The sequence below is a fragment of the Mytilus galloprovincialis genome, chromosome 2 (assembly GCF_965363235.1).
Source record: "Mytilus galloprovincialis chromosome 2, xbMytGall1.hap1.1, whole genome shotgun sequence".
In the NCBI taxonomy this organism is placed as follows: Eukaryota; Metazoa; Mollusca; class Bivalvia; order Mytilida; family Mytilidae; genus Mytilus; species Mytilus galloprovincialis.
The window spans coordinates 44,359,811-44,379,276 of NC_134839.1; the positions used below are offsets into that span (position 1 = coordinate 44,359,811).

The window sequence follows — 19,466 nt, forward strand, 5'->3', positions numbered from 1 at the left end:
ACCACAAGCGGATCAAATTGTTTCATGTTATTTTCATTTCGAATTAATGTAAAAACAGATGCTTCAATTTACCTAAAACAAAATTAGGCTAGCTTTACATTTAAAATTTTAAAAAAATTATTAACTAATATGGATGAATATAAATCATAACGGGTTATTTTGACATAAACTGTATATGTTTATATTATTGTATGTACAAGGTGTGGCTATCAAGGTATTTCACCTCCAGTTCAGCGGACAGAACAAGATTTTGACCCTGGTGCAAAATACCATATACCTGGAAACACACCTTATATCAGGTAATCTGATAGCATTTCAACAGTATCGTCATTGTTTGTTATCATAACAGATTAAACGTGCTTGTGAATTATTTCAATTGCCCGTAAATACATTATTGAATACGCTTACCAAATGTCTTATGACTGCTTGTCGAAAAAAATGAGTTCTGTGATCTGTGTATGTCGTATACTAATACTATATAGATTAAAACATAGTTTGCAAAACAAACATTTGCTTAAGGATATACAAAAGATTAAACACTATTACCCCACTATTACCACAATGTGTCGTACATTTTCCGTTTTATATATAACATTCAAAAATATCCCGAGTGTATCATCAGCTCAGTAGTCAGTACTTCGGTACTGACATGATTTATAACAATCCTTTCTAAAACTGTCAGTTCATAGATTTTAAAGTTACAAAGAAACTAAGGTTTCAAGGCCAATTTCGGCTTAGATGAATCGGGCTATTTTATTGGGTTATATAATTTTGTCATGTAGCTATTCATGTTTCGGTTCTTATAAACCCTTGGCTTTTAAACATTCGGCTTTGAGCTTTCATGATGAAAGTAAATCCAGAAAAACGCTTCGAACGCATTTAAGTTATCTAACGAGTTATTTTCATTTTTGTACATGATTATGATGATACATTTATTGTTTAGGTATTTCGTCAGTTTTGTGGTACAATTTCAATGGCATAAAGCATTATGTGATGAAATAGGCTATAAAGGTCAACTTCATAGATGTGATATATACAAGAATAAAACAGCTGGAGCAAAATTGAGGTAAGTTATAGATATTTCATGTCTTTTTGATAGTTTTGTCGGTGGTTCGTCAACTTATACAATAACTTTTGTTGAAAGCCTCAGACTTAACCTCACGAGACAAGGTCGAGTGAGGTTGCCTGTAGGTTTCAACAAAAACAAAAAGTTGTGTGACAGATAATATTAAACTAAAATTACTAAAATAGCACTCTGGTTTTCCAAATGCCTTAACAAGAATATTATGTGGCACATCTACCATAATAATATGTTAATGCAACATCATGGTCAAGTAGATTTGGAATAGAATTGGTCATAATACATATTTATCTTTCAGTTTCTATTATGCAATTTAATTGGTACGTGTAGCTGTACTAAACAAGCAATATATATATAGGTTCTGTAATTAAAACACTTACATTTCAATTACAAATGTAAGAAGTCCAAATTTCGAAAATATTTTAATCAAAATAAAGAAATAAATTGTGAATTTGTAACTGCAACATGTAGATATTTTTAATAGAAAATAGTGTATTTTGAAGGAGTGTCCTACTTTTCACAGCACAAAGAACATTTTTAGTGTCTTGTATATATTTTTTTGTATACCTTCATTGTTAATGCACAATGCAGTTGAAGCAACCAAGTCAAGAAAACCAAAATTTCTGCAGAGAAACACTTGAAATTCTTGAACTTTTGATTAATCGATTTACTTACTTTGTAATTATCTATGCATATTTGACATCTTTTATTTCTTTTAATGTTCGTCATAACATTACAAATAACAAGAAAAAAAAACGATAGAGTTTTTCTCATTCTGGCAATTAAAATTCAGGTTGAAATAATAGAATTTGAGCTTCTTATATGCATGAATCCCATGTGCATTATTACCTTTAAATAGTTTGTATCATTCAGAGTTATGTTATGTCAACCTAGTAATGATAGCAACAAACAATGTTTATGCCCCACAGCAAATTGACTTTCCTTCCGTCGTTCTTTCCGTCCGTCCTTCCGTCCTTTAGTTTGAAAATCTAGTTTTGAGCGAGGGCATGTCGAATACACAGACTCATTCTTCTTTAATTTTTTTAGTGTAGAATAGCCTAATAAAGGCAACAGTAGCATACCGCTGTTCGAAATTAATAAATCGATCGAGTTAAAAATGTATCTGTTTGGCAACTGTATGAGCTGTTCTGAGTGGCTGCTTAGTAAGCAAGAATTGGGATTGCAGTAATTTCATGACGCCCAAAAACTTTTTTAGCACTAAATGGAATATATCATTTTGTGTTATGAAGATAAAAATTTGAATCACAAATAAATGTTTTGCTTATTTCAACCTATTAATGATAGTTACAAACAATGTCTATGCCCCACAGCAAATTGACTTTCCTTCCGTAGTCTTTCATAATTTCATACATAATTCCATTATTTAGAGGCCAGAATATGCGAAAATGTTGACGTCCTGTAAAATTAGAAATTTACGTCCTTGGCCATTCACTTTTTAGATACTATCTGAAAATCGTGTTTCCTGCCAAAAAAAACCTATAAAAAATTTGGCCTTACTGTTTTAACTTTTTATGCATTGCGGTTGCGACTTTATTAATTGTTCTGGTAAGAAAATAAACTGTTGGCAATGCTTGACGACCGCTGCTTATTTTCATACTTGTCGGATTTTCTTCAAACACTTGTCAAAACCAAGAAGATCAAAGGTGCCACATAATTTAATTTCACATTAAGTCATATTGATGATGTTCTTTCCATAACCAATCCAAACTCTTTTGATTGGGTTCCATTAATTTATCACTCAGTACTAGAAAATAAAGAAACAAGAGACACTGCTTCCTGTCTCTTTTTAAACATAATTTCAACAGTCAGTACCATAATCTAGACAAATGAGACGGTCTTCATTATAAATTTCCTCCACCTTAGCAACAATTTACCATCTTCACCTGTAGATGGGATATATATTTCCCAAATCATTCGGTATTCAAGAGCTTGCAGCTGCTACTCAGACTTTGTATCTTTTATGTCTGTTTGTTTTACACACACATTGCTGTCAATATAATGGAATTCTATGCGACTTTCATACAAGTGAGATATTTAGCTAGCTATAAAACCACAATGTTTAACACCCATTTTCTACATAAGAAAATGCCTGTATCAAGTCTGGAATATGAAAGTTGTTTTCCATTCGTTTGATGTGTTGTGATTTATCGCCATTTGATAAAGGGCTTGCCATTTTAAAATGGCTTTCCGTTTTGAATTTTCTATGGAGTTCTGTATTTTTGTTAGTATTATATCTATTTTTATATATTTTGATATAAGCGTCACTGATGAGTCTTATGTAGACGAAACGCGCGTCTGGCGTACTAAATTATAATTCTGGTACCTTTGATAACCATTTATAGATTCCAAGTTGCAAAAAATAGCAAAAAACATGTATCAGGCCTTTGTAATGACAGTTATTAAGGGCATAAATTCATTTTTTTGTCATAATAATTGCTGTTAGATCAGAGAAATTATACAAAAATGTACATTCACCGTCGTCACGAGCAAGGAAGACTTAGTGAACACAAATACGAAATTTAATTTAACTTCATTATTTACAGTGAGTTGCTTATAGGTGTTACTGTAAAAGTTTACCTATAGCTCAACCTGTTTTTAAAATTGACAACACAATAGGGACATTTAAATTGACCAGTTGGTATTGTTAGATTTAAATCTACCTTGATGCTACCTGTAAAGATTTTTATTCACCTAACCCAAATTTTCAGCATGCTTTTTTCCTGAACTTTTTCTAACCTAGGATTATTCTATTAAAAAATTGATAGGGAAGAAAATAGTTTTGGTTTTCATTGTTTTAAATCCCTGATATATATAATTTATCTATTTTTTACCTAAAATTCTAAATCAGTAAAAGATTAAATTAAACATGTATTACTATGTTTGAAAATTAAACTGTTTTTACACACTAAATGCTTCTTTAAAATTCTAACCCTTATATATAGTATTGTCCAGCTGCCAGTGAAACAAGAAATAGCTGTTCAGGTGTTTACAGTTTAAATTTTCAGATGGATATGTTGTTCATTTATTCACATGTCCCTTCAAGATTCTCATTTTGGATTATTATTTGCAATGTTTGAAATCTTTTGGTGTCATTGTGCATACAATATTGGATTTATTTTATTTGAATTCACTTCTTAGATTTTTATAGCAATTTTGCTTCTTAAAATGTGATGTGTTTTTTTCAAGATTTTATTGTCATGAAGGACATCAAGGAGGAAATAATTCATTCAAACTGTTTTGTGGGGCTTACATATGATGTTGTACATGTAAAATTCGAAAATAAGTTTGGAGTATACCTTGCTGTGTTTTTTCTTTGAAATCTATTATAATATTAGTGGGACTTTTGTGCATAAAATGCTGTGTTTGCTCAAGGAAATTCAAATTTTCATACGATGGGATTTAGTTATGTTAAAGATTAAAAAATTTCAAAACTGGAATTCAAGTAGGAGATATAGTGTGAGTTCATCCAACATGTTTCTGTGGCTTTAAATGTGATTTTAAAAACATTCATTATTAATTTGGGATCAATTACAAACTTAAGATGATTTACCATTTAAATGGGATCTTGGAAATGAAATAAAATGTTGAATTAATGCAGTGGATATAGTCTAATCTAGTGATAAAGTGAAAAATGAAAGTAAAATATTCTAAAATATTCCTAACGTGGGGAAATGTTTTAAGTGAATGTGAAATTGGAAATAGTCATTATAAAATTCTGGATCAAATATTGTTTGATTTGGAAATTTATAATAGGAAATGAAATAAAATGTTTACTGTGGATATAGAAAAATCAAGTGATATATAGTAAAAATATAAATAAAATATTACAAAATATTTGTAAAGTGAGGATAACTATTTGGAATATAGTAATGGAAATGATAAAAAAATTTACAAGATTCTGAATTATGTATAGATTCTGCACCTGTTAATTTAGGATGTATATCATGGGAAGTTATTCAGAATTTATACTATGGATTTAGAAAAAAATCTAGTGAAGTAGTGAAAAATGAATAAAATTGGGAATTATTTAAAAACTTTGGAATTCTGGATGAGATGTCAAATATCAGTGTAAAAAAATAAATGAAATTGTTTATTCAAATATGATTTTGATGTTTCATAAAGTGAGTGAAATATTACGACTGGATTATTTAGGGTATTAAACGCTGCTAGTAGTGGCTATGCAAACATTACGATGAAATGTAGTGCATTTTACGCCATGCAATTTTAAATAAACTGCAAGAAAATAACATATATGATATAGTCATTCTTGTTTGGCTTGATAACTCCTAATATTTTGAATGACAGTAAAATAAAAATCTCTCAATAGAATAATCCTTGGTTAGAAAAAGTTCATGAAAAAAGCATGCTGAAACTTTGGGTTAGGTGAATAAATTTTTTTACAGGTAGCATCAAGGTAGATTTAAATCTAACAATACCAACTGGTCAATTTAAATGTCCCTATTGTATTGTCAATTTTAAAAACAGGTTGAGCTATAGGTAAACTTTTACAGTAACACCTATAAGCAACTCACTGTAAATCGAATTCTATTCATTTGCCGACTACAACATTTTGCTGAAGATTTTTGAAAATCTACAATTTAAAAGACAGAGCTATTTGAAATTCCTGGCAATTTTTTGTTATAGACTGAAATGCCATTGCTAAATAGATAAATAACTAGTCTAAATTTGAAAATAATAAGTTTAATATAATAAATAAATAATTGATCAAAATTTGAAAATAGTAAGCTTCAAGCAAAATTTCCAATTCTTTATAATAAGTAAAATATAACAAAAAGAACGTCAAGGTTTGCATCAAAACAAATTTGCTCTTTGCTCGGGTTGTTGTCTGTTTGACATATTCCCCATTTTCATTCTCATTTTTGTTCATTCATATTTTATAAACACAATGATTCATATTCTTGAAAAGGCCTCTTTGATTTTATATGAAAAAAAAAAAGTAAAATCACAAAAATACTGAACTTAGAGGAAGATCAATTGGGAAAGTCCATAATCACATGGCAAAATCAAACAAAACGCATCAAAAACGAATGGACAAGAACTGTCATATTCCTGACTTGGTACAGGCATTTTCAAATGTAGAAAATGGTGGATTAAACCTGGTTCTATAGCGCTAACCCTCTCACTTTAATGACAGTCTCATCAATTTCCGATATTTTTACATTGATGCGTTAAATAAACAGACACAATAAATAAAATAGTCAAAATATGGGTACATCAGTCATCATCGTTTAACAATTTTAAAAGGAACAATTTAACAGAACACAAAAACATCTACTATCTACGAACACATTTATTGATTTGAGTGTCTGACGTCAGAAAATTTTATATGTCACATAAATTTGTCGTTCAATGTGCGTACAAACAATTTTTAAATTTTCATGGGAATGTTAGCATACAGGGTTAAAAAATCAAAAGTATGTAAAAATAAATTTAAGAAATAGACCGAGATTTAAACTAGTCCAAAAGTTATATATAGAATTTATAAGAATCCAAATATAGTTAATTCCACTACGCGATTGAATGATTTTGACGTTTGTGGTTCAACGTATATTGTAATTCATAATAGAAATATATCATAATGACATATAATAGAACAATATCATATTGACTGGATCTTTTAAAGTACAGAGTCACGTTATAAAAACAAAAGAAATACAAAAAGTCGCAAATACAAAACAAACCACAAAAAAATGAAAGCCAATACAAACACATTGACGAGATGTATAAGTACCGAGCCACGTGAAACGGATATCACATGAAACCATTCAACAGTAAAAGTAATATTAATAATAGAACAAAGACAAATGAAAGAACTATAAAACACGTTGTTAAGATGATAAACAACATCAGTACGCAGAATCTATACATCAAGACCATCGTGTATTATTTGAGAAGTTGATACGGAATATTTATCAACAAGGTCTTGGTACCTTCCGATGAACTTTTTTAGAAAAAGAACGAGACGTTCTTTGACATACCCCTGTTTCATCAACTTACTACTCAGACACTGATGACGTTTTACAAAGTCTGAGTAGGAGCTGCAAGCTCTTGAATATCGAATAAGTTGGGAAATATATATCCCGTATGCAGGTAAAGTTGGTATATTGCTACTAAGGTGGGGGAAATTTATAATTTCAAAATTAAAATCGTCTCTTTTATCATAGATTCTGGTACTGAGATGACTGTGTAAGTCAGATTCGAGATATAAGTCTAAAAATGAGGCGGAGGAAGCCGTGTCTGTTGTTTCTTTAATCTCTAGTTCTGGGGGATATATTAATGGAACCCAATCAGAAAAGTTCGGATTGTTTATGGAAAGAACATCATCAATATATCTGAAAGTGAAATTAAATAATCTGGCTTCTTTGATTCTCTTGTTTTTTACAAGTGTCTGGAGGAACTCCGATTCATATGAAAATAAGAAGAGGTCGGCAAGAAGAGGCGCACAGTTTGTTCCCATAGGAATGCCGACAATTTGTTGGAAAAGTCTACCTCCAAACTCAACAAATATGTTGTCGATAAGAAACTCCAGCATACTGACCACTTGTTCTTCTGTGTAGCATATTTTACCTTTTTGTTTGTCACTATTTACGAAATATGCCTTATCAAATCCCAAAGTAATAAATTTATAGCGTATGCTACCATTTTTATGTTGAAAGGCATTGTGGATTATTTCTTTTAGGCGATTTTTCAATTTCACATGGGGAATGGTGGTATACAGGGTTGAAAAATCAAAAGTTTTGATGGAACTAATTTCAGAAAAAGACCGAGATTTAAAATTGTCTAGAAGTTCTTTAGAATTTTTAAGAATCCACATATGGTTAATACCACTACGCGAGTAAACAGTTTCACAGTATTTCTGATGAAAATGCAAGGTTTGAAGGTGTGTGGAAAACTGATTCAAAACAGATGCAGGGTTTATAAATAGTGGTATATGTAGAGAGTATTTTTTCACGGGCAGTTGATCTGAGATATGTAAATTAGAAGCGTGGACCCCTCTGCCAGTTGCACTTGACTGCTTAGAGTTAAAATGTTCCAGGTGATTTAAAAAAAACCCCAATTATTCATTAAAAAAAAAATACTATCTCACGCAGCTATTGGATTATATATTCATTCGGGTATATAAAGTCCGTACAGTTGTTGTTATAAATTACTTATAAATATGTTTTTGAATATCCACTCAAAGAAATAATCCGCAGCGATTCACCTTATCACTGTTTAGTCCATTCCAGAAAAAAAACCCAGTTAATTAGACAACTTCCAGTTAGAGTCAAGTGCTACACAAATAAAGGTCACCGGTAATGTGCCGAGTGAAGGAAAAGTTTAGAAAGTGAATATTGTGAGATTTTGATGCTTGAAACAAAAAATAAGGCAACAGAAATACTTTGTTTTAATTGTCTCGGATTGTTTAAACATGTCTCTATGAAATTTTATATGCACAATACATTGTTTGAACAGTGCCACAAAAAGCTTGAACTGGATCATCATGAGACAGTTACATGCAACTCCAGAACTTTCGGATAGGAGTAAATAGCTTTTATGTGTATGTTTATGTCTTGTGCATATAAATAAAGAAAGAAAGAAAACAAACAAATTATTACTTGTTTAACCTGCTGTAATTTAAAATATAAGTAGAGCGCACAGGATTATGGATGCTGCAAGCCTACTTGATTTTATAATTTTCGTTTTCGCAATGATTAGCTTTTTTTTAATATAATTTTTAACCAAAATTGATTTTTTATTTCCATATAGCTTAAAACGCCCGTTCTTATTATATTATATAGGAACATGTTAGCATTAGGATCGTCCAAACAATGGCAGGATGCAATGCAAGTAATGACAGGTGGTAGAAACATGAGCGCTCTGCCGATTATTCAATATTTCACACCTCTTATTGATTGGCTGAAGGAACAGAATAAAGAAGAAAACATTGGATGGTCTGCACAATGTCCTTCCAATATTCCATCACCAGATCAAACAAACAACCAAGCTCGTCTTTCTGTTTCGACAGAAACTGTGTGTTTAATAATTGTTACTTTAACAAACTTTTTGTTGATGAGTATGTAAAGATGCGTCAAGAAGGCTCGAGTGTACAAAATTTTCAGCAAAATTTTAAGCAATTTTTTTTGGTTACAAATTATGTTTATCACACTATTAGTTGTTACTCTATGATATGCTCCACAAAAATTAACCAAAAAAATCATTTTTTTTACCAAGATGACTTTCAAAATGTTTATATTATTGAAAAAGCTCCAAGTTATCTGCCTTAGATGTAAAATTGGCATTTTGGGGGCATTAAAATTGAAATATCTTTTTTTAACTCATCTGTGACCTATATTTTTAATACTTTTTCAAATATGCTGTAAATAAAATAAAAAATCGTAAAATTTAAGCGATTTCTGTAATTTGGTTCTTTTTTTATTTCGATATTACCTCTATTTCTTCTATTAAATCAACAGGAAAAAATACCTGAACAAAAATGCATGCTTCTTTTGAAGGAAGGTTGTGAGCTTAAATGATCGGTGACCCCATTTTTTTATTTCATTTTTCTATAATGTATATAGGTAAAGTTCATTTATAGAAAAAAAATAGCGAAATCCAATATTTGAAAAAAATATATTTACACCCGCGAGCCCCCTTAACATCTTATCAATCACAATTCTGTTTATTGATAATAATGACTCAGATATGTGAACAGTAGTTTATTACTCAATCTAACATTTATGGCAATGTAATCAGTATAATTTTCAAAAATCTTAGATAATTGTAAATATTGATACAACTAGAATTCGGCCAAATTATATAGTTATATTTATCATAAAATAATTCAATGCTTAAGGAAAATTTCTATTGTAATTTAGCCAATCATTTTCTATATTTACTAGGCAATAGCTTTGTTACAAACATAACCCTTGATTGCCTTTGTTTAATGAATGTAATTAGATATTAGTACATCAATATATGTTCCTATACTGTAATAGCAATATACAAATTGATTAAATAATGACTACTTCCCATTGCTATAGTATATGTGTATCTTGCAGAGTTTAAAAAAATACACTAAAGTTGTTATAGTGTTGAACTGTCAGAATCAGTTCTAAGGTAGAACTGTCCAAATTTGTGGTTTATTATACATTAATATAAATAAAAACCAACGAGGATGAATATACATAGAGATAATCAATATTTAAATAAACAAAATAAAAAAAAAACGTTAAGAACGAAAGGTTTAGGCTTAAGATGGTTTTTTTTGGCAATAAAGTAGGACTTTGTAGATCTGTATTTGGTCATAATGCACTTCATATCTTGGCTTTGGAATATTCGGCTTTGAGTTTTCATTATAAAGGTTAATCAAGAAAAATCGAGAAAAAGTGTTTCAAAAAGGTAGATGGGTCTAATTACAGCACAAACAACATTTTCAAAAAGACCAAAAGAATAAAAAAAAAGTATATTTTAACGAAACGCATTTCACTAGCAGGTCGAACAACTGATGTTCTTAAACCCTGCTGACTGCCAATGACGATAATTGCCAAATAAACGGATCACAAGATGTAACAAAATGGATCTATATTATGAATTTAACACCAAACAGAAAACAACTAGATATCATTGAGATGAGAGCCATCTCTGTGGGCCCCGCTGGGAATAATGTTCATTAAAAAATTGTATCTTTACCATAGGACATGGGTTTGTCAACTGAAATTAAAGTTTTTGACCTTGACCTTTGACCTAGGAAGTTGCACATAAATTATGACACACCCTTTGGTATTGGTTTATAAACATGTCAAGTATAAACTTTGAAATGATAACGGTTCTGAAGATATAGAGCGGACACAATCTTTACCATAGGACATGGGGTTGTCAACTGAAACCAAAGTTTTTGACCTTGAACTTTGCCTTAGGCAGTCGTTCATAAATTATGACACACCCTCTGGTGTTGGTTTATATACATGACAAGTATAAACTTTGAAATCATAACGGTTCTCAAGATATAGAGCGGACACGATCTTCACCACAGGACACAGGGTTGTCAACTGAAACCAAAGTTTTTTTACCTTGACCTTTGACCTAGGAAGTTGTACATACATCATGACACGCCCTCTGGTGGTGGTTAATAAACATGTAAAGTATAAAGTATAAAATCATAATGGTTCTCTAGATATGGAGCGGACACAAAGTTAAAGTGTTACGGACGGACGGACGGACAGACTGATCACTATAGGGCGACCCACCTTTGACCTAGGAAGTTGTACATACATCATGACACGCCCTCTGGTGGTGGTTAATAAACATGTAAAGTATAAAGTATGAAATCATAATGGTTCTCTAGATATGGAGCGGACACAAAGAAAGTGTTACGGACGGACGGACGGACAGACTGATCACTATAGGGCGACCCACCTTTGACCTAGGAAGTTGTACATACATCATGACACGCCCTCTGGTGGTGGTTAATAAACATGTAAAGTATAAAGTATGAAATCATAATGGTTCTCTAGATATGAAGCGGACATAAAGTTAGTGTTTTAGACGGACGGACGGACGGACGGACGGACGGACAGACTGATCACTATAGGGCGACTCGCCTTTGGCGGGGCCCTAATAACTTACGCAAAAGATGGCATAGAGGCAAACAAAAGGTGCAAAAATTAGTACAACATATCCGGATTTCGACAACTCATCAGTGATGTTAGTAATAGAAACAGTATTTGGAAGGCCATACAATTTACCTCGATTTAGATAGGAACTTTAAGGAGTCGAACTGGGATTAATGGATCAAATGAACCCGAAGGAAAATATAAGATAAGCCCAAACAAAACATATAAACATGTCTTAATTGAAAACAACGTTCAAACCTAAGATTGCGTTAGATAAAAACCGCAATTTTATACGTGCGCATGCAAAACAAATGTCTAGATGTCTATATATATTTATATATAATTCATCAAATACAAGCCCAGCCATGTGAGATGCAAATTTTGTTCTGCCCCTTGCCGGGGTTCCGGAACTGATGTTACTGAGATATCGTGGCACCAAATCGCCTTGCACTGTGCCCGACGTGCTAGACCACTCGACAACCTAGAATCTACAATTATAAAGATTTCGGTGGCCTGGTGCTACCTTTCCTCGTCAGTTTTAATCAAGCGTCGTAACACAGTACAGGATATATTAGGCATGAAAATGGATCAGCAGTAAATTATCTATCGTAATGGATCTGACAAATCAATGTAGGATGCAGTCACAGAAATTATTATATTATAAGAAAGTCTGAACTTAGATGGACTTATCATATATTTAGACGAATTATATATACAGGATGTGTTTCAGCTTTGTACCACCCCGTGAGCCCATAAATAAAATCAGACGTACTTATATATATATCCCTCGCCGGGATTCGAAGCCATGCTTCTGAGATATCGTGACACCAAATCGCCTGCACTGTAACCGGTGCGGTAGACCACACGACCACCTGGGCTTCATAAAAATGAAGCTTTCGGTGGCCGGGTAATACCTTTCCACGTCAGTTTTAATCTAGCGTCGTACTACAGTACATGATATATAAGGCATGAAGATGTTATTCTTACAGATCAGCTAAATTATCGATAGTAAAGGATCCTACAAATTAATGTAAGATACACACATATATATATTCGAAATATATATATAGGGTACTTTTTCTAAAAATGAGGGTACTTTTTTTATGGCCTTCCAAATACCGTTTCGATTCCTAACATCACTGAAGAGACATTTATTGTCGAAATCCGGATCTGGTGTACTAAAAAAATATTGACACCGTATGTTTGTGGCATAACATCGTGGCCACAAGTTAAATTTCTTTTCTGTTTAGTATTAAATTTATATTAAGATGCATTTTGTTACATCTTGTGATCAATTTTATTTGGCAATCGCCAATGGCAGTCAGCAGGGTTAAAGAACATCAGTTGTTCAACCTGTTAGTCAAATGCGTTTTGTTTAAATATACTTTTTCCCTTTTTTGGTCTTTTGGAAAATGTTGTTTGTGCTGTTTTCATACCCTTCTACAACGAAATTTGTTTTACATGCACACGTATAAAAATTGCGGTTTTTATCCAACGCAATCATAGGTTTGAACGTAGTTTTCAATTTAGACTCGTTTATACGTTTATATATATAATATATATATATGAATATAACTATTTTCTGTGACTGTTGTTGTTGGGTTGATGTTTAGACGAGTTATATATAGATATATATATATATACAACTCGTCTAAACATCAACCCAACAATGTTAGATCTGTAAATTTGCTTTCGCAAATTTTTGGTTCTTCCCTCGACGGGATTCGAACCCATGCTACTGTGATATCGTGACACCAAATCGCCTGCACTGCAGCCGTCCCTCTAGACCACACGACCACCTGGGCTCTCAAAAAAAAGAGCTTTCGCTGGCCGTGTGTTACCTTTCCTCGTCAGTTTTAATCTAGCGTCGTACTACAGTACATGATATATAAGGCATGAAGATGTTATTCTTACAGATCAGCTAAATTATCGATAGTAAAGGATCCTACAAATTAATGTAATATACAGTCACAGAAAATAATTATATTTATAAGTACGTCTGATATATACATACAACTCGTCTTAACATCAACCCAACAATGTTTGATCTGTAAATTTGCTTTCGTATATATACAACTTGTCTAAACATCAACCCAACATATGTTAGATCTGTAAATTTGCTTTCGCAAATTTTTTGTTCTTCCCTCGCCGGAATTCGAACCCATGCTACTGAGATATCGTGACACCAAATCGCCTGCACTGTAGCCGTCCCGCTAGACCACACGACCACCTGGGTTTCAATATATATATATATTCACGAGATAAAAAAAAACCTTCATATTCTGTCGATATCAATATCAATATGCAGACACTACAAACTGCTCAGTCTGAAAAGACCATATTTAATGCTCGACCAGTAAAATGGAGCACAGTTTTTACTCAACTAGTCTCGACATTATCTCGAGCGGGAACGGGAAAAACCAACGGTCTAATATATATTTAAAAAAAAACGAGAAACGAGAAACACTTCTGACCCACATAAACAATCGACAACTACTGAAAATCAGATTCCTAACTTAGGACAAGTGTAAACAATTGCAGCAGGATTAAACGTTTTAATGGTACCAAACCTTCTCCCTTATCTGAAACAATAGTGTGACATAACAACATAGAAAGACACTATAAAATATCAATTGCAATGGCTTAACTGAAATCAAAAAACGTAGTCACACAAAATAACACACAATGAACGAATAAATTTAATCTATGTTACAAAAAAATACAAATTTAATAAAAATAAGGGATGAATAATTAAAGTAAAAGTATTATACCGCCGGGAATGATAAACCCTTTCAGAAAAACATCAACTTTTGAAAAAAAATACGTCATATTATACACAGGTAAATGAAAATATTTTGTTAAGTATACTTTCTTTTTCTGTATAGCCTTCCATTTACAAATACCAAGAAATTTCTTGTATATAAAAAAACTATTCTAAAAGTTGGTAAATGTAAGGTGATTATCAACAATAAAACTACAAAATTGGTGCTCGATTAAACTTCGTATTCTTCGTGAACCGGAAGTGTGATGTATATACAGTATTAAAGGAGAAAGGAAATAATTTTGATATTCCTAGTACGAAGAAGTGAAAATTTGTAGTCAAACAATCAAAGCTGGTTTATAGACCAGAAAAATGTTAACATTAAATTAAAAAAAAAGCATTACAAATAGTATCAACAGGTCAAATCAGTGGCGGATCCAGAACTTTTCCTAAAGGGCGCCCGCTGACTGACCTAAAGGGGGGGGGGGGGGGGGGCTCCAGTCATGCTTCAATGATTCCCTATATAATCAACCAAATTTTTCCCACGAAAGGGGGGCCCGGGCCCCCCCTGGATCCGCCTATGCAAATTAACAAGAAAGTACGATTAGAGAGTACTCGCAGTTACGGACAGCTAGTTAAAAGCCAAAACAATTAATAATAATAAAAAAAAAAGCATGCATCAGAGACTAAAATTCACTAAAACACATCCCAGGGATTTAGTATTTTAACGTCATGGACAGTCAAAGAAGACATGACTTTTGCAATGCCAAAAGTAAATTGCAGGCAGTAGGATAGTGGAATATTACAAGTTCACAACGGTTTCTCTCATATATAAGATATTGGATTCAACAAACCATAAGAGGTTTGAAAAGGGGTGAAAGGAATCAAGTGAACTTATTACAAACTATTACCTGGTTCTCAGATATTGACCATCTGGCTTCTTGTTGTTTTTTTTTTTTTTGTTGTTTTTTTTTTTTTTTGTGGCCATTTCACCATCTATTTTACAATCTCCAATAATCGTTAGGGAGCTACCATTTGATTTTTATGGGGGGGCTAGGATGAAATTTGAAAAAAATAGGCAGGACAGGAGTTTTGAGTAAAAAAAAAAGACAGGATGAGACACTTTGCAAAAAAAAAAAGGCAGGATGACAATTTAGGTAAAAAAAGTCAGGATAAACTAATAAAAAAAAGGCAGGACCGAATAGAGTGTAAAATAAAAAGGCAGGACAGAGATTACAACTAAAAAAAAATGCAGGACAAAATTTTTCATCCTAGCCCCCCCATAAAAATCAAATGGTAGCTCCCTTACTACTTCGGTTCCTACCACATCAAATGAGAAAACGAAATAATGTCTATTTTTGTACCTACCGAATATATCATATTCAAAACCCATAATATCCGAGCATCTCTAAAAACGAACAGGAACAAAAGTTTATAATAACATCATTGTGACAGGCCGAGCTTTTTTTTTTCTTCTCTTTTTCCCCTGTTTTCTGTTTTAGCTTTTTGTATTATGTATTATGCGGGTTTTTTTTTTTTTTTTTGTTTTTTTTTTTTTTGTTTGGTTTTTTTTTTAACACAATGACCTCTCAATCAGCAACGCTTATGCATTCGATCCACATAGCGATCATGCCCTAACTATGACCTCCAATTGAGTGACGATGAGACCAAGAGTGGCTGCGCTATCTTACACATTCGAGGTACCGAAAGGGGTAACTTGGAATAGTGGAATATTACAAGTTCACAATGGTTCCTCTCATAGCCCTCATATATAAGATATTGGATTCAACAAACCAACGATGTATAAACGGTTCTCATTGAAATGGTTTGACATGACTGACTGCCTAAATACAAAACCTTATGCAATGTTCCAACCTCTTTATTCAACAACTATTACTATAAAACATATCCAATACTTATAAAAAAGAAGCTTTCCCATGTTAGAAGAAGACTTTATTATTCTTTTGTTCAACACAATCATCACTAATTGAAACTGAAACTTTTCAATTTGCTCAAACCAGTACAGTCCGGAATGCGGTTCGATAAAATTGCTCCCCTTGTTTATTTCGCTCTCGCTCAAATCATGTAATTTCGCTACCTCCAATGGTAGACGCTACAACGATGGGTGTCGTCAAGAAAGGTACGATTAAAGGAATCAGCTAGGAATTAGACGATCACCATTAGTATAGGTGACTTGTTTAATAGTTGTTGCTTAGGGATAAATGCATGTTTTGGATTTATTCATAATCAGGAATAGCTGGAAAGGAAAGAAACGTGTTGCTACGTGAACCCGGAAAGGCCGGGACGTATTTAAAAAAAAATCTAGAGACGATCGTTCTGAGTGTGCCACCTACACATTCAAACGTGTACACAAGCACAGTATTCCCTATCTATGTAATGTGTTTTCATAATTATGTGATACAGGGCAAAAAAAGGTAGCAGCTTTTTGTATCTTGTTGTTAAGCATTTCCAGGGGAGATAATGTTATTTTTCACGGTGTGTTCGATAGGTTTGTTACATTGTAACATTATATAATACACACTCATAAAGTGGATTAAAATAGCCTCCCACACTCAATTAACTGAATTTCAATTATTCTATTTACCGTAGTGCTATTATATAAGACTTTGGAGGTTTACATCACTAATATGCAACGTTTTTATATCGGATTTTTTTTTTACTATTGATGTTGAACCGTTCAAAGTAATAAAAAAAAATCCGATTAAACCGTTGAATGTAAATGATATGAATCTCAGAAGTCTTATATATTGTCCTATAATATAAGACCGGAGGTTCATATCATTTACATTCAACACTTTTTATCGAACTTTTGTTTACTATTAATGTTGAACGGTTGAACGGTTCGACATGGGTAGTTAAAAAAAATCCGATAAAAATAACGGTTCAACATTGATATAAAAAAAATCCGATAAACATGTTGAATGTAAATGAAATGAAACTCTGAAGCCTTACATTATAGGACTATCGTTTATTAGTTCTTTATCCTAACTAAATGTTTTTTGTGGTGTACATTACAAAAAAAAAAAGAGGGGAGGGGGGTTCAAAAACACCAAAATACCTTAACAATCCTACAATATCTGTTTACAGAATGAGAGAGATATTTCGTATTTTAAAACTTTTTTCTCACATGTTTGTTAGATATGTTGAAAATACAGACAAAATTAATGTTTAGTACGTATATCCATCCCCTCTTTTTCAATTCATTAGTTCAAGATACAGCTCTGAAGAATATGCAATAACCTACATTATTCTAACATGTGAAGACAAATGAAAACATTTGATATGATTTGAAAACAAGGCCAATTAAGTAGGAACTTTGGGTTTCGTAGACATAAATTATAATTCAACATTTTCGATTAATATTTTAAATTTTCTTTATTTCATATTCTAGTATATTTAATAACATGTTTATATTTTGTGATGCATCTCATGTATAAATCCAGTGGCAGATCCGGGAAAGAGCTCTTAGTTCCGATCCGTTTGTACGGGGAACATGTGGTTGCAACCCCCTCTTTAATTGCCTGTTCGATTTTTATGTTTGCAGTGTCGAAAAGGGAGATAGACAGCAGTTTTATCAAGAAGTTATGTGAAAGTTCTGCTATACATCCGACAGTCAGGAATTATTCTGAAGTACACATGTCGACCAGAGGCATAGAACAGAGAGGGGAGGTTTTAAAGTACCAGATGCTTATCTGAGATTCCAATTTGAACTAAAGAAAGCAATATATAAAGATATGTAGGAGAAATAATCTATATGAATAAAGTTATGCCATAAAAGGAACTTGTTTTTTTTATATACATAATTTGTCAAACGTATCCATAACAGAAGAGATGTGAATGCATCCTTCTTAGCCTTGTAATACTGATGGTAATAATTTATATAATTTCTGAAATGATGTAGCAGTGCCATTGGTTTCCCCTTTCTCCTTCTTCATAGAACTTGATCAGCTGAACCCTTCTTTTTTTTTAAATTAGAGCCCTGTTCAAGAACAGAATAAAGAGCATATGCTTAATTTTCGTTATCTTTTAGAATCATCATTTTTTTTTAAATAAAACAGGTTGTACATTCTTCATAAAATATGCCAGTCAACCGTAAATGTTAGCACCCACAAACGGTCTTTAAATTAGTATATTCATTTTTCAACTTACAAAATATGTCAAAGGTTTAAGCATCCCAAACATTACCATATGACTTGAATTTTTGATTTGTCAATATCAAGCAAACTTGATATTTCCCATAACATCATAATAGTTCCGTTTTTATTATTAAAACAACAAAGGACTAACTCTTGTACAAAACTGTAACAGATTATCAAAAACTGTCTAGTAAGTACAATTTTAACCCAAGCCGCTGCTCTTTTAAGCAATGTCTTAGCAACGGCTTGGTTGATTGTAAGTGTTTGGTGCAAAGACTGAAGACTTGAGACAATAGCATGGAGGTAAGTATGTATAGAACAACGTTTTAAAGAATAAAGGCAGATTCGGGGGGGGGGGGGGGGGGGGGGGGGGCTTTCGTCGGAAAAATATGTTTGATTAAACATAGGGAATCACTGAAGCATGACTGGAGCAAGCTCCCCTTAGCTCAGTCAGCCCCCCCCTTTCCCTCCTAATGTAAAATTCTAGATCCGCCACTGAATATTGGTTTGAACAGTGCGATGGAAGTCTTCAAATGTATGAAAAAAAAGGAGTCTTTGTGCTGGTTATTTACATACGCAGTGGCGGATCCAAAGGGGGGGGGGTTCCGGGGGTTGGAACCCCCCCTTTTTTTGCCGATCAATGCATTTGAATGGGAGCATATAGTTGGAAACCCCCCTTTACTCAGGGTTGGGAACCCCCCTTTTTGAAATGGCTGGATCCGCCACTGATACGGGAACGAAAATTTAACTTCACATTCTAAAAAAGAGTGAGGGGTAAGATTCATTCATTGGTCAGGCAAAATTTAAAACCAGAAAAAATATTATGAGTT

At 32.7% G+C, this 19,466-nt stretch overlaps 1 protein-coding gene across 5 annotated transcripts in view; it reads left to right on the forward strand.

Moving 5' to 3' along the window:
* The window catches only part of LOC143063649 (angiotensin-converting enzyme-like), a 183,554-nt gene extending 173,417 nt beyond the window's left edge, over window positions 1-10,137 (forward strand). For all 5 annotated transcript variants that reach the window (XM_076235901.1, XM_076235899.1, XM_076235898.1 and 2 more), the window contains 3 exons: window positions 201-299; window positions 944-1,066; window positions 8,905-10,137. In XM_076235901.1, coding sequence (XP_076092016.1) covers window positions 201-299; window positions 944-1,066; window positions 8,905-9,187 — 505 coding nt within the window. In that variant the 3' untranslated portion in view covers window positions 9,188-10,137. The remainder of the gene's footprint in view (window positions 1-200; window positions 300-943; window positions 1,067-8,904) is intronic.
* The last annotated feature ends 9,329 nt before the right edge of the window (window positions 10,138-19,466 follow it).